The 16,889-nt window shown below is 32.9% G+C and overlaps 1 protein-coding gene across 1 annotated transcript; it reads right to left on the minus strand.

The window, feature by feature from the left end:
* Nucleotides 1–6,034: 6,034 nt before the first annotated feature.
* Nucleotides 6,035–11,148, minus strand: LOC110682420 (BTB/POZ domain-containing protein NPY4-like). The gene is made up of 4 exons (XM_021858751.1): nt 10,247–11,148; nt 8,673–8,742; nt 7,097–8,275; nt 6,035–6,917 (listed from the first exon to the last, which is right to left on the minus strand). Exons 1-4 carry the CDS (start codon nt 10,306–10,308, stop codon nt 6,348–6,350), a joined length of 1,881 nt encoding a protein of 626 aa, XP_021714443.1. The 5' UTR covers nt 10,309–11,148; the 3' UTR covers nt 6,035–6,347.
* Nucleotides 11,149–16,889: the final 5,741 nt, after the last annotated feature.

Consider the following 16,889-nt stretch of genomic DNA (forward strand, 5'->3'; position numbering starts at 1 on the left):
ATTACTAGGGTTTATGGGGACCTAATAAATAATATGAAGGGGTAAATTATTGTTGTTAATTATCAATGCTAGATTAATTTCCTATTGATTGATTTAATGCTCTGTGACTAGATTAGGCCTATCTTTTATGCATGAGTTTGACAATATTGATTCAAGAATCGAGAGATGAGAATTAATGTTCAGGTCTAGTTTCAATAGGCAAGTTAATTTATAAATGGTTAAGTCAAGATTCGAGAGATGAGGTTTAATACCGATAGATTAATTGTGTGATTGTAATAAGTAGCGAGAGCCCTTTACAATCTAATTAATTGATGCATTGATGATTGACTACTATTGATTATTGGTATTGCATGATAATTTCTTATCGGATTGTTTTAATGTTTTACAATTGCGGCTTGTAAAAGTGTAGCAATATTAAATTGATGAATCGAGCAGATGTTAATTTGATATTAAAGGCTATTTTCAATGAGAACTTAGATCTAGTAAATTGCGAGAGCCTGTTAGATCTATGTTGATTAATAAATTGCGAGAGCCTGTTAATCATTTTATTTATGCAATGTTAATGATTGATTACCCTATTTTACCCCGGAGTATTGTTTATTGGTGAACCTATGCCCTAGATCCTTTTATATATTATTTCTCCCTTTTCCTACTCTCTTTAGTTTAGCTTCTTATTCAACTATAAATATTGGTTACTTGAATAGTTTAGATTATAATAATAAATTAGGAGTAAAAAGACTAGTTTCTCTGTGGAGATCGACCCTACTTCCCTATCTACCTTAGTTAGTGATTTAGGTAATTATTTTTTATTAGGGGATACGACTTTACCCTGTCAGAAGGTTCCACCAACTCAATTGGACTCCCGGAGGATATTAGGGACCATAGTAAACATCTCGGCAAATTTTTTTTTCGGGCGAAAAAAGGTAAAAAAAATTCCAAAATTGAAGGCATCCACGCTTTTTGAGGAATTTTTGAGTTTATTTGTGCCGGTAGAAAAACGTGTTGAGACCCTAGGGGATATATATCATAGGGTCATAAAATGTCGTTTGGAACCATATATGACCATTAAATGATGTCATAAATGTCCGTGGTAGGCTTGAGTTCACAAAATCGGTGCACGTTGCGAATTGGTAAATTGACCGTTTTAAGGCAAATTGGATGGTTCCACCCACCTAATTGGAATCCCGGAGGGTATTAGGGACCATAGTAAACAACTAGGCAATTTTTATTTCCGGGCAAAAGAAGGTCAAAAAATTCAAAAATTGAAGGCTATTATCCATGCTTTTTGAGGAATTTTCTAGGTTACGGGGCCCGATGGCGAAAAGTGTTGAGACCCTAGGAAATACATCTTAGGGTCATATAAAGTCGTTTGGAACCATATATGACCATTAAATGATGTCATAAATGTCCGTGGTAGGCTTGAGTTCACAAAATCGGTGCAAGTTGCGAATTGGTAAATTGAATGTTTTAAGGAAAATTAGATGGTTCCACCCACCTAATTGGAATCCCGGAGGGTATTAGGGACCATGGTAAACATCTCAGCAATTTTTGATTCCGGGCGAAAAAAGTCAAAAAATTCCAAAATTGAAGGCTATTATCCACGTTTTTTGTGGAATTTTTGACGTTACGGGCCCGGTGGCGAAAAGTTTTGAGACCCTATGGGATAAATCATTGGGTCATGTAATGCCGTTTGGAACCATATATGACCATTAAATGATGTCATAAATGTTCGTGGTAGGTTTGAGTTCAAAAAATCGGTGCAAGTTGCGAATTAATAAATTGACCGTTTAAAGGAAAATTGGATGGTTCCACCTACCCAATTGGACTCCCGGAGGGTATTAGGGACCATGTTAAACATCTCGGTAATTTTTATTTCCGGGCGAAAATTGGTCAAAAAATTCCAAAATTGGAGGTTATGCACGTTTTTTGAGGAATTTTTGAGGTTACGAGCCCGGTGGCGAAAAGTGTTGAGACCCCTGAGGGATACATTTTAGGGTCATATAATGTCGTTTGGAACCATATATGACTATTAAATGATGTCATAAATGTCCGTGGTAGGCTTGAGTTCACAAAATCGGTGCAAGTTGCGAATTGGTAAATTGACCGTTTTAAGGCAAATTGGATGGTTCTACTTACCCAATTGGAATAACGGAGGGTATTAGGGACCATAGTTAAAATCTCGGGAATTTTTATTTCCGGGTGAAAAAAGTCAAAAAAAATTCCAAAATTGAAGGCTATTATCCATGCTTTTTGAGGAACTTTTGAAGTTACGGGGCTTGGTGGAGAAAAATGTTGAGACCCTAGGAGATACATCTTAGGGTCATATAATGCCGTTTGGAACCATATATGATCATTAAATGATGTCATAAATGTCTGTGGTAGGCTTGAGTTCACAAAATCGGTGTAGGTTGCGAATTGGTAAATTGACCGTTTTAAGGCAAATTGGATGCTTCCACCCACCCAATTGGACTCCCGGAATTTATTAGGGACCATGGTAAATATTTCGGCTATTTTTATATCTGGGCGAAAGAAAGTTAAAAATAATTCCAAAATTGAAGTCGAATATCCACGCTTTTTTAGAAATTTTAAAGGTTTCAGGGCCCGTTGTTGAAAAGCATTGAGATGTTAAAGAACACATTTAGGGGTCATGTAATGCCATTTGGAACCATATTTGATGATTATTTGTTGTCATAAAAGTTTGTTGTAGGCTTGAGTTAATAAAATCGGTGCAAGTTGTAAACCGTTAACTCGGCTGTTTAAAGACAAATTGAATGGTTGCACCTAGCCAAGTGGACTCCCAGAGGGTATTAGGGACCATTGTAAACATTATGGAAATTTATATTTACGAGCAAAAAAAGTCAAAAAATTTCAAAATTGAAGTTTAATATCCGCGCATTTTGTGGAATTTTGGAGGTTTTGGTGCCCGGTTTCGAAAAGTCTTAAAATTCTAGGGGATAAATCTCGGGTCATATAATGCTGTTTGGAACCATATATGATCATTATATGTTGCAATAAATGTTCGTGGTAGGCTTGAGTTGATGAAATCGTTGCAAGTTGTAAATCGGTAAATTGACTGTTTAAAGGCAAATTGGATGGTTCCACCCACCCAATTGGTCTCCTAGAGGGTATTAGGGATCATGGTAAACATTTCGTCAATTTTTATTTCCAGGCGAAAAAAGGTTAAAAAAATTCCAAAATTAAAGTCTAATATGCACGCTTTTTGAGAAATTTTGGAGGTTTCAGGTCTCAGTGTCAAAAAGTTATTGTTTGACATTGACTCTCTTAATTGTTTTGTGTACTAACTATTTGAGTATTGATACAATCATTTGATTATCTATTAATAGATAATTATTATATTGAGGTAAATAAAACACCTTAATGTGTCCATGCTATGTTTTCTTATTCAATAAGAATATATATAAATAAGATACACTTGTCACATACTTTGTAATTGATATGTATTGATTTTGCTTCTGTTTAATCAATATAACGTTAATTATTTCCAAGTTATACCATTGTGCATTCCCTAGCTTTTGTGTTGTTCAAAGTAGAAAGTGATCAACTTTGTATTGTCTCATTTCTCTTTGCAATTTTATTTGTATTATTGATCAAAAACAAAAAGAAAATTGATTTTGGCACACCTTTAATTGATAGTGACACACCTCCATGTGAGGGGAGTATAAAAAATGTGCTCTCACATAGAGTGTGCCAAAATCAACTTATAGTGTGTTAAAATCATTTTTCAAATTAAATATAAAAATTAAATTTTCTGTTATTAATAGATATTAATTATGTATTGTAAATGAATTCTTAATCACTTACCATAATTAAGTGTGAGTAATCTCAATTATAATGATGTTTGAGTGGTGATGATAATGATTAATGAGCTCCACTTGGGTAGTTATAAATGGAAGAACTCTAAAATATGATATGCAAAAGGACAAGTCACTTTGCACTTAATGGTGCTAGCTTTGGGATTAAAGTTGAAATCTCATTATCAAGACATGATGCTAACAAAAATACAAAAATTAAATAATTAAAAGAACCAATCTAAGGGGACCATTTAACTAATGTATTGTCTGCGCTACATGTTTAATGAACAAAGTTTAGTGGTCTCTACCTTTCTTTGTTGGTAACATTACCCCTCCTATCCCAAAAAATCTGGGAATGAATTGCACCTCTTTAATTGGTAACATTTCTAAGCCTAATTTTCTGTCATATTAAGCAAAATTAAGTAGGTAAATGTCATATACTCCATAATTAAAGCTAGTCTTTTCGCACTTGTATTATTGTTAATCACTTCTGTTAATCACTCTTGTTTATATTGATCAAATCAATTAATCAAGGATAATAAAGTGCCACGCATTTTTAAATTTGTAACAAATCAATCAACTATTTAGTTGGAGACAAAATGATTAATTATACATTTTTTTATATATGTATAATGAATGATTAATTAAACTTTGCGATTTTTAATTAAAATGGTTGTTTTGCATCATGCACACTTCAACAATTGCCCTCATTGTACGTATGAGATGACGTGGTAATAAAAGCCTAAAAGGAAGATAACTTAACAATTGAAGTTTAGCATAAGTACAATAGCAGGATTGAAATTTATAGTTAGTTATTGTATGTGTAATTATTCCTCCTGTAAGTTAGCCTTGATAAAAATTACTTCGAGTATTTATTATCTATTGATCTCCATATAGAATATCAATTGGAATATAAGCGTTATGCTCTTGACGGACATAACTATATCCAAAATTTTAACTCATAGGATCGCTTAGTATATGTTTTTATTTATTTGCTCACTTTATATGAGTATGGAACACATTGACTGATAAATATAGACAAATGTTTGTCGGAAACACAAATATTGAAGCGAGTATATAAGTAAGATTGTGGCAAATTACTTCAAAAATAATCATCAATTAATTTTTTGAAAAACAAGGTTTAACTAATACTCTTTACGTTAAGCAACCAATGGAAGGTTGCAAAATGAGTTGTGGTACCTTTAGTTGGTGGGTCTAACTGGGCTTGCTTATGTTGGGCTAATTTATGGTATCAAACTTTTCATAAATGGTCGAGATTCAATCTTGTGTTTCATGTCGAGACCTGATTTTGAACAGGGGTTCCAAGACCGACCGACGAGTCCAAATATTTAGATGGGCCACACCAATGGACAGAATGGATTGGGCCTCTAATCTTTTTACACATAAAAGACAAGACAGGTTGGGCCCACTGAATTTGGTTGAAGCTTCAAGACCTTCAACTACTACTACCCTAAAATACTCTCTTTTGTTTTGTTTTAATGTAACAGTTTGACTGATATATTTGCCAAAATATAATTTTGACTATTAATATCTTTAATTATTTATTAGTTAAAATTATAACAAAATTACATTATATAAGTAACATTGTAAGGAATCTAATGATATATCATATTATAACATTAATTTATTTTATAATAGCAAAAAAATTAAGTCAAGCATGATAAGTGAATAGTGCAAGAGTCAAACAGATGCCTTTAATAAAAACAGAGGAAATACGTAATTAAAAAATATATAAATAAAAAAAAAAAGTGCATTTGAGTTTATGCACATTTTACTCACTGCCTTTACTCCAAGCCTACTTGCTGTCTGGCTTTAAAAGTTTAAGCTGGACAGGAGAAATATTTTGTACGAACAAATAATAAATGTCAATAATCCGTACAACGTATTATTTTGAAACAGAGGGAACACAACATTAACATATTTGATATTTATGAATATGCATAAGAAACTACACTTTGAGAGCTGAAGACCATTTCTCTGCAATTCATAAAAAATTATTCGTAAAAAGTATCACCTAAATATAGCGCTTTAAACAACTCAAATCTTGTAAGTTGTAACAGCGGCTCCATATGATATACGAGTGATTGAGTAGCAAACATTTTACTACTGTTATTACAACTCAGTCATCCTAAACTATCTAAATTTCAGCATCTACAATAAGATTTCATTTGTTGCTTAAAGTAGCCAACAAAAAAACGAACTGATAGAAGGGAAATACATTTCCGCTTTCATATATAGGGAAAAATCTCGTGTTAGAACCTAAAACTGACACATTACCTAAACTCGAATACCTTGACACCTGCATCGAGCCTTAGCTCCTATACCGACGAACCAGAGGGGCAACCTCTAACACTTTGGATCATCGGATTTGTACATGGCGAGATAGAATTTGTCAGTCAGACCTACCTATTCCTACATAGGAAATTTTTAAAAAAATGAGCTGATTTTACATTGTTGGGGCACACTAAAATGCACCGTTATTCTCTTGACTGTAAACCTTGAACAAGATTGTGATTAAGGTTGTGAATGCCTCCTATTTCTGGTAGGGGTAGATATAGTTTCTTCAGCATTATTCGTCGATGCAGGGCTTTCAGAGGTATCAGAACTGCTGTTCTCTCCGTCTCTCTCTTTGCTGGACCACAGCTTTGAGAATAGCCTCTTTGACATTAGCAAGCCTCGGACCTTGTTGGCAGCAGCTTTCTCGATATCGTTCTTAGGGCCATCACCGCTAGTTCCTTCACCACCCCCTAGTCTAAGGTTGGCTATTTCACCTTTCAGAGCCCTCAGCTCTTCTGTTGTGGGGACCCCATCCCAGTCATCCTCCGTATTTGTGGTTGCAGACCTTGAGCTTCCGTGTGATCCACCAGGAAGGGATGCTCGGGCAGGACGCTGCAAGTCTGGGGTCCGATTTCCTGGGGACGATGATGTGGCCCGAGCTTGCTCAAAGAAGAGTACCTGAACCACAACTCGCAAGGGAAGGCGTTCGTTTTGCACAGCGTGTGCACATGCCTCTACTGAGAGCTTTCTGCAATCCATCAGTTTGCATATTTTCTTCCTCTCACTCTTACTTATACCGGGATGTTCCTGCAGAATTTCAAATTTCATTTGAGTAACAAATAGCACAAAAAAATAAAGAATTGAAAATCAGGAGTGTTGTCAATTTCAACAAACTGATATTGGTGATTCAGTTGTTTTAGAAAGTTCTCTAAACTAACATGTACAAACATTCTCGAATGAAACTGGTTAAACAGCACTGACTTTACCTTCAAGTACATATCAATAGCACGGTATATTCCATCATGGGTTGATCTTGGAAATCCCGAAACAAGCTCTGATATACCAATGAATTTAGACAGTGGTAGATTGGGGTCCCTTGAAACTTCGGCCAGGTAGCTGTCAACTAGCTTAGCAACCATTCCCTTGGAAGCATCTGATACGGCCACAGGCTTCTTAAGCTCCTGAAAATCTATCTCACTGTGAGAATTACTCTGAACAACACGTTCCTGCATCACAAACTCCTTAACCAGATTCTCCACCAAATCAATGTCATAAACAGTAGTTTCACCAGGCGGTGCTCGGATCAACAAATCTGCCACTGAAGCCTCGTCCAACTGCAACCCAATTCTTCTCAGTAACTCCATCCTAACCATTTCCCCACAACCTAAAGACATTGATGCTCTCAACAATCGAAGCATAAAACTAGAAGAGACACTGCCTTTGTCTTTTGGAAGAAGTCTAACTATAGTCTCAACTAATGATTGGTTCTTCTGCATATCACCACCTTGAACCAAACCCTTGCTGAATCCAGGCAACTTTCTCAATGTATAAGTTTTCAAGGCTTCACCAATGACATCACTTGAAACCCTTCCTTTCGCCTTAATTGTAATTATTACCCGCTTATACAGATCCATATCAAGGTCTGATAAGTCTTCTACCCACCAGTCTTTAGGAACTGTAAGCTGTTTCCTCACACCATTGTAATGTTGTTCCCCTCCGTTCTCCAATGGGTTCTTCTTCCTGTTATAGGTGTACGACCACTCAACTTTGGATGTATCCATGGATGCTTTAGAAGCTATTGCATCGAGGCAGTGGCTAACTATTTTGAGCTCTTCGGACCATGGAAGTAGAGACTTAGTTGTTTGGAGAACGATGATGGAGTCTTTCCAACCTCGGAAGATACTAGAGTTGAGAAAGACATCAATTTTGTAAATGAGATTTCCCTTCTCAACTGTATCGTACATTTCTAGAAATTCAGCTGCACATCGAGCTGCAACCACATTGTAGGCGTTTAGTGTGACAGTCATCCCATAACAGTATTTTGCACATATTTCGAAGGCAGCAGGTCCCCCAGGAATATCCTCGATGAATATTTCGTCCTGACTTTCTTGACTTGCCACGGCAACAAGCTTTTGCAAACGAGCGCTCTTGGACAGTAGGGGAAACTGGGAAACAAAAAAAAATAGCACATAATATAAGCATTACAATAGAAGCAAATTGGAAGGTTATAGGTAATGTATTCCATTGTGTAAGTAATGCTTTCAAGGTTGTTTGTTTTGGGACATCTTTATGGATTAAAAAAAAAATCACCTTGCTACTTCCTGTCATCTAAACAAACAAAGCATGTAATATGTTTAAGACATGTACTGATAACATAAGAAAAGAAATAATTAACTGGCAAAAATTTCATATGCCAACCTCTTTTTTTTTAGTAATGAGGCCAAAAAGTCAGAGGAAAAAAGGGAAACAAGCAACGTAGCTAGGAAGAGAGGATATATAGCACCATTGTATTACTATACAATCTTATGTTTTACAAATGTGAAACTTTTAAGATTCTCATACCTTATGTAGATAGAATTTGACGTCCGCAACATTGACAACTATGTCGGTTGACAACTCAGTTGCCACAAACCTGAAAGCGATGATTCTCAAGTTTAAGCCATGGTAATAGAATATAAATTCCAATCTAAATAATATTAAAGGGTAAGCTTTTCGGACAAGCACAACAACAAAAATAAAAAGTTCTATAAAACGATGCACACAATATCATAAAGCTAGCTAACAGTCATGAACTCCACATGATACAGTACATATTTACATACTAATGTCTGATCGACTCTAATCATATATCAATTGATCATTTTATCTTAGCATTCATTGCAGAAAAGCAATTTGCCCCATCACCCGGATTCATCCCTTCCCCCCCCCCCCCCCCCCCCCACCCCCACCCCCCAACACACACACACACACAAATGAGTGACAGAAAGATCGCATCAAAGCAGGGAACTTTCCATATATTGCCTTGGTATGTCAATGTAAATTTAGTAACTCAAATGAGATTAGCATCCAACATTCCAGTGTTCAGAGTGAGACTTGTGTTTCCATTATGACAATACCAAAAGTAGTCCATATAAGCAGAAAAGCTTAACAATATCAACTACTCCATAGGCAAAAACCACAGGTACAGAATCAGTTAGACAGTAATAGAAGTCGGAAAATGTTATTTCGACCCCAAATTTAATTTCACTGCGATTATACAAGTATAAAACTTTATTTTTATATTAACATCCCAGACAAACATTAGAGTCCTATATTGGTGATTGATTTGAATTAATCCAATCTCGTAGTTTTCTATTACAAAAGCGCCCCCTAATCACTCAAGAAAACCCGGAAAACATCAATATAAATATCAGTAATTAATACACTAGATATATAAAAACGTAATGGCACCTATGCGGACCTTTTCGTCGCATCTCAGAGATAGATATATCATTGCTCCCAACCCGTATTGGAATATAAGGGAGTATGAATAACACAAAGCTAGCTAAGCAGAGACAAGGAGACCAGATAACAGAGCAATTAGTGTTTTCAAACCTCATTCAATGTCTCTATGAATGGCAAAGGGACAAGACTATTATTATGAAGCGCGGTAAAATCCATTGAATGATCTTCAACTCATGTTCATTAGTTAGCTACAAGAACGACCCCACGGACCCCACAAATTTACAAAATCCAGCTCACAATGTCAGACCAAACCTCCAAATCAAGGAACAATCGACATAAATTAGTGTAGGCAGCTTATTAGTAATAACAAACATCAATACTATACTACCAACTTTCGCCTCTAAAATGTCATAAATACCCGAAACACATACATACCCATTAATTTCATTTGACACAAATAAGTTAATAACTCAGCCCCATTTTTGTAACAAGACTAAACCTTGGTGTACTCCTTGATAATGAAGTTTATCTATAATTAGAAAGTTAGAATCCATAGTACTACATCAAGAAATTACAGTACAAATTGAAACAAGAAATAACAAAAATCAAAGCTTTCTAATCAAACAGTAATAACAGCAACAGCTTAATAATCAAAAAGAGAGGAGAAAGAAAAAAAAAAAAAAAAAACTGACCTGATATTATCACCATCAGTCTGAAATGAATCAGGTTTAGATCCAAGCTTCATAAACTTCATCTTTACCCAGAATTAAACAACACCCACCAACTAAAAACAACTAAAATTAAAAACCCAGAAACAGAAATCTGGGAAAAAATGGAAAAACAAACTAAAATATCAAAGTAAAAAACTAAAAATGACCCTCCTTCAAACACCTTCTTCTTTCCTCCAAGCAAAAGTTTAAGAGAGAGAAAGTGAAAGTGAAAATGAAGAGAGAGAAAACAAAAGTATAGTAATTGATGAAGAAAAGGGTGGAGGTTAAGTTGATTATGCTTCCTTACTCAGCAGCACAGTGCACTGAGCCAGGACATAATTTGGGAACCCAAGGTAACATTTTTACATACCCATAACATTATTTTCTCTCTCCTCCACTTGCTTCAAAGATTACACCGCCTTTTTCATTAATTACCCCCCAATTAAAAGGGGAATTAGAAAGGGAAAAAAACCCAGAAATTAAAAAATCAAATTAGGGTTACAGAAAAACCCTAGATTGAAGAAAAAACCCCTTTTTTGTTGTTGAGATTGAAATTGAAGCCCTGCATAAAATGCACAAAACATAGGGTGGACAATCAGCATCTCCCACACTTTTTTCATGTGGACAAACAATCTCTCTTACCAACAAAGTTGTTTCACTGATAATGTGCAGGTTTTTAATAAAAGGATTTTGCAGTTTTTATAAATATAAGGGCAGCCTTAAGGGTGAACAAAATAGTTCACAATGAGTGAACAAGTGAATGGGTGGTTTAATGGTGATCTCTATAATTGTTCATAGTGAATGGTTGTGGGATCGATTGCTGCTGCAAGCATTTGGACGAATTTATGGATTGTGGGCTCCACCCATTTTTATTTTTATTTCAGGAAAAAAAATAGAAAGCAGTGGCTGGGAGCGCGCCACTTGGCCCAGCCGCTGCTTGACACGTGTCACTGTTTTAAATAAATCCGTTGTAATTTTGCAACGGATATATTTTACAAAACACAAATAAAAAAAAAAAAAAAAAATTACCAACGGCTCTATTTTTTTCCCCTCTATAAATAGACACCCATATTGCTATACTTTCTTCAACTTTGAAAATCCATTTCTTTCTACTATATTTTTCTCTTCAAAAATCCCCTCTATAATTACCAATATTATTATTATTATTATTATTATTATTATTATTATTATCATCGTTATTATTATCATTTTTATTATTATTATCGTTATTATTATTATTTCCTTTATTATTATTATTATTATTATTATTATTATTATTGTCATTATTATTATTATTAAATTTTTATTTTTTCCAAATATAAATTATAATTATGGATGCTAATACCAACCCCAAAACAAATAGAAAGAAGAAAATAAATTTGGGTCAAAATATGATTCTTCAAGCTCGTTTTGCCATTATTAAAAAGCCGTCTTTGGCGTGGGATACCGACATACTCCACAATATCATGCTCGCCTACATCATAATACATAATATGATCGTTGAAGATGAACGAGAGACGTATCAAAATAACGTTAATACCAATGAGTTTATGAATGCTGGAGGCAACGCTAATGAGGACACTACCGAGTACCGTACTGATCGTATTGTGGATATCGACTTATACTTGTCTCGTAGAACAGAGATTGAGGATCAACAGACTCATTTGCAGCTAAAAAACGACTTGGTCGAACATATATGGAATAAATTTGGTAACAACCAAAACTTAGGCAACTAGGTTTACAACAAATGGTTATTCCTAAGGACATCTTACAAAACGATGTGTAGTTGTTTTTTTTTTTTTTTTAAATAAAATGTACTAGATTATAGTTGTAGAACTGTAATCACGATTTGTACCTCTTTTTTTTTTGTTAATTAAAATTAGCTGCGTTGTTGTTTAAAAAATATTAATCACAAGAATTAGTTTTTTAAAAAGCTGATAAAAAAATGCGATAATTTCTTAATTAGTTATCACGATTAAAATATTAAATACGTCAATTAATTACATTGACATCGGGTTAATAAATTATAATTATGAAACAAAAAAAATTATATTTACAAAAATAAAATAAGGTGGGGTAGGGAGTATTGATGATGAACCATTGTTTAGTGTTCATTGTTAAGAGTGAATATTGTAAATGGTTTGTTGGATTGATGTGGATGAGAGAGAAATGGTGATAGTGACCCATGAATCATTTATTTGGGTTCACCAATAAAGATGCTCTAAATGAGTACTTTATTGTATAATTTTTTTTATATTGGAATTAGATTTGGAAGAGAATATTCGTATGACACGAATTTTCATGGAAACCCATTAAAAATGTTGTACTTAAAAATATTGGTTTTTTAATACAACTCTACCAAAAATATTAAACTTATTAGAGAAAGAAAAAAAAAAGTTAAACCCAGAAAAACAGAGGAAAAGAAAAAGAAGAAAACTGAGAGGAAATAGTAGTAATCATTAGAAGCAGAGGGTCTAAGGCTACTAGCCTAGTGAAGTGTGTTTGAAACTGACCTTTAGAGAGAGAAATTTTCCTTCTTTGTGAATGCCAATAACCAACATTAGCTTTATAAAGAATCAATCTTTGTATGGTAATTTTACTAATTTAACACGATTCAAGTTGTCGGCCTGGTTTTTTTTCGTAGTGAACTTGTATGATCGATTAAGCGAACATAAGTAAAGACACGAAGAACAATTCCAACTCGAATGTCTATTCGAGCGACAATTAAAGAACAAAAAACAACATATGGTATAAAACACTAGAAAAAAAAATCAAGAAAGAGGAAACAAAAGATTATGGTAGAAAGAAATTAAAAATGGTATACCATTCCATAAATCAGAACAATGAGCTGTTGTTTTTTTAAGCTTTTGTCAGCCACCTTAACTACACGAAAAGCTATGTTTAAGAATGTTTTTTTTTTCTTTTAAAAAATATGAATATCTCTCTAAAAAAAATGTAAACTTGAAGCAAAATTTAGGAAAAGAAATAGGAAAATAATTGGTTGATTGAAATAAAAGGAAAAAGAGGAGAAGTGGGCAAAAATGGAAGATACCCACTCTAAATAATTTCTCTCTCCTAAGAAGAGTCACAGTGATAGGCACGCCAACCTGACATTATCAACATGGCTGCTCCCTCTCACAAATACATTTTCTTTTTATTTTTATTAATTAATATTAGAATAATGCTTGATTTTTTTTTTAATTAGTGAATTAGATTTATGGAACTCAAAGAAAATGACTCATCTCTCTTACTTTGATAATTTTTATTGCTGGAATCCATCTCGTATTTCCCCCCTTTTGGCCATTTTTTACTATTTGTACTCGTTAAATTAAATTTTATTCTGAGAAACTGTTTCTGTTTTTGGATTTTTTTAAGAAGAAAGTAAAAACGGGAATAATTAATGGAGTGGTTAAAAGGAAAAACGGGAATAATTAACGAGAATGGTTAGATGGAAAAACAAGTACTCAAGTCTTAATAAGCGGGAATTACTCTGGAGTAAACGACTAATTTTGTTGTTGATTTACAACATCAGTGATATATCAGATTAGGAGTGCTAATCAAGCGAGTCGGTCACAAGTTGAATAGTGGTTGACCCGAGTCGAAAACTTTTTACATGTGCTCAATTTGTGCTCGCTAAAATTTCGAGCCAATAAAACCTGCTTAACTCGTGCTCATTTGAGTTTCGAATCAAGTCGAGCAACTCACGATTTGTTAGTTATTACGTTTCAAATTTATTTAAACATTTCGTATATTTCATTCGTCTTTAGAAGTCTTTGTCTTGACTTTTTGTGTGAGACAATAACCTAATTAAGAAATAACTTTTAAAACTAACAAATGTTTCGAGTCCTTAACCAAATATTGATTCACTATTAAACAAGAGGTTAGAGGTGTAACATAGAGGATAAATTGACTTATTAAAACACTTTTTTTTGGTATACACCATAATACTTTGTGTAGGTGTCACATGGCCTACCACCATACTTTCCCCATTGAACAAAACCTTTAAATGACCACCTTCCTCCATTTCATCATTTGCTGGTATTTATTCATCCTTCTCCTTCACTTTTTACTACTCTATTTAATTTGTAACAACTCTCAAGTGATTTAAAAAGGATGAAGGATGTGTTCAATTCAACATATCTAAGATTATTTTTACAAAAAAATAAATAAATTAAAAAATTAAAAAAAAATTAAAATGATTAAGTTAGTTTAGAAAAGAGCATAAACTTCACTTTTATTTCAACTATATTAACCTTTAATTGCAATATCTTTAAACCTATGTTTAGTGTATCTTTGAATTGAAATTTTATGGGCTATGAACCTAAGCTAATTATCTAAACTTTTAGGCAAAGGAAAACAAGCTTAATCTCAATATAATAGATTATCTTTTAGATGTACCTAAAAAGTAAAATCTTACTATGACTAAATGACATGATTAAGTATAATGTATGCATACTCAATTAAGATGTACCAAAAGTTACAATAATTATACAAGGTAGAAAAAAGATTAAAAATTTTCAGTACTCTATTAAAACATAATCAAGAGGTTTATTTTGTAAATTTGCATGCATTTTATACATTGAATATAATTATATGCTACACGTCTGATCTATCTCTTAAACTTATTTAATTAATTACTCTATAACCCTTTAAAAAAAAAAAAAAAAAAAAAAAAAAAAAAACTATAACGACATCCCCTTAAAATGCATCACTCTATTAATTCCTTATAAATCAATTTTGGATTAAACTCATCACAATTTAATTAGCTCATAGTGAGAACATTACTTTTAGATAATTGATTTTTCTTCTATAAAAGTGTGTTAATATGATGAATAGCTAGCTTTTTTTACGAACAACTATTCTACAATTTATGATTTACTAAAGCTTTTGCATGCATATAAAACGTGCAAAATTCATTTGTTTAATATATAATAATATTACATTAAGTTTTAGAAAACGAAAATTTCAAGCCTACATATTGTTGCCTACACAGCATCCATATCTAGTTTCTATCCATTTCAGTAAGAAAAAATGGTTTCACATCTATTAGTCAAAGGTGATTATGGCAAAATGGAGACAATGTCCAGACATCAAATAATTACTTACATAATAACAAATATTTGACATGGAGATTTAGTTAGTAATTATATAAATTTACTTGCCAGTAAATTAAAAGTTACCAAGATTTGGAATTGAAACATATATGCATTATACCTAAAAATTTAAAAAGTGGTCCACTTGATTCAAGTTAATCAATGATTAATAACAAACATTACTTTAATTACTTATATATTTTATATTTTATGTCATACTCGAACAAGTATATATAAACATACCGCATCTTATTATCCACTTTGAGTCATACTATAAACTCTATTTGAGTTAAATTTAACAACATATTATGATTTTGTATCAGACATCTACTTAATCATTGAAACTTATATACCTTAATTCTTGCATACAATACGATCTCAAAAATATATCTCATCGGCCCCTTTAGACATTATTTAGGCCTTTCTAATTGAATGACACACAATGATACAAAAACTAAATGACACTTGACGTCCAAGACAAGCAACTAGCATCCACAAATCTTTGGTGTTTTACTAATGTGGGCGCAATTACAAAATCAATATATAAGATTGCCTTCATCTAATTGAAAGAGAAACATGCATGGCCGGTTGGTTTTGATGTTCACATATCTTAATTTGACTCGTCCAAATCTAAATAATATTATACGTAATCCAAATTAAACTATATGCTACGAAGTATATCTTTTCATTACCTAATGGACAAATTATAACCACATCAAGCTAGTAATAATTAATATTATAAACTATTATAGTAATCTCCTCGATTTCCTTCAATCAAATCTTTTTCTTATACTCGTATCAAAGTTCACATGAGATGCTCCCATTCTTCTTCCTACCCAATTAACAGCACGAAAATCCCATCATTGCATTTATTAGCATTCAACCTTTTTGTTTGATCAAAGTAATTTGAATTGAAGATATTAACATAACCTTGACTAATACTAATCGCATATCATATATACTTCAATTAAATACATTATGTGCATTGATGTTGTTGTATGGCTTCTATGTGACCTTACAACATAATTTACAAGTGCGTAATCTGACCCGCATCTTAGAAACCATTTAATTTTACGCATGCATGTCATGTGACAAACAAAAATCCAATATTAACCATCTCTATTTTTCTAAAGAAGTCAAATTATTTATCCAATATAGAGGACGATAATATTTTGTAATTTTATTTTATTTTTATTTTTTATTTTATTTTTTTCATAGAATTAGATGGACACATATTTAACAATTTATCAACCTACCAACAATATATATAATATATACTTGATCTTGCAATACTTGAAATTATATTTCTTCTAAGATATAATGTGGAAAATAACTAGATAATGAATGTTTTGATGAATGAGGGAATAAAAATGAGTAAAGGAAGAAGTCAAAAACAATGTCCAACGGTAGAAGGTGGTTGTTCCATATTTCGTTTGGCTTATTGTTGGAAACTCCCGACAGCATGACCTTTTTTTCACTTTAATTTTGCTTGCCTTTATTTATATGGGGTATCTTTATTCATTCCTTATAAT

The sequence above is a fragment of the Chenopodium quinoa genome, unplaced genomic scaffold, assembly GCF_001683475.1.
Source record: "Chenopodium quinoa cultivar QQ74 unplaced genomic scaffold, ASM168347v1, whole genome shotgun sequence".
Taxonomy (NCBI): Eukaryota; Viridiplantae; Streptophyta; class Magnoliopsida; order Caryophyllales; family Amaranthaceae; genus Chenopodium; species Chenopodium quinoa.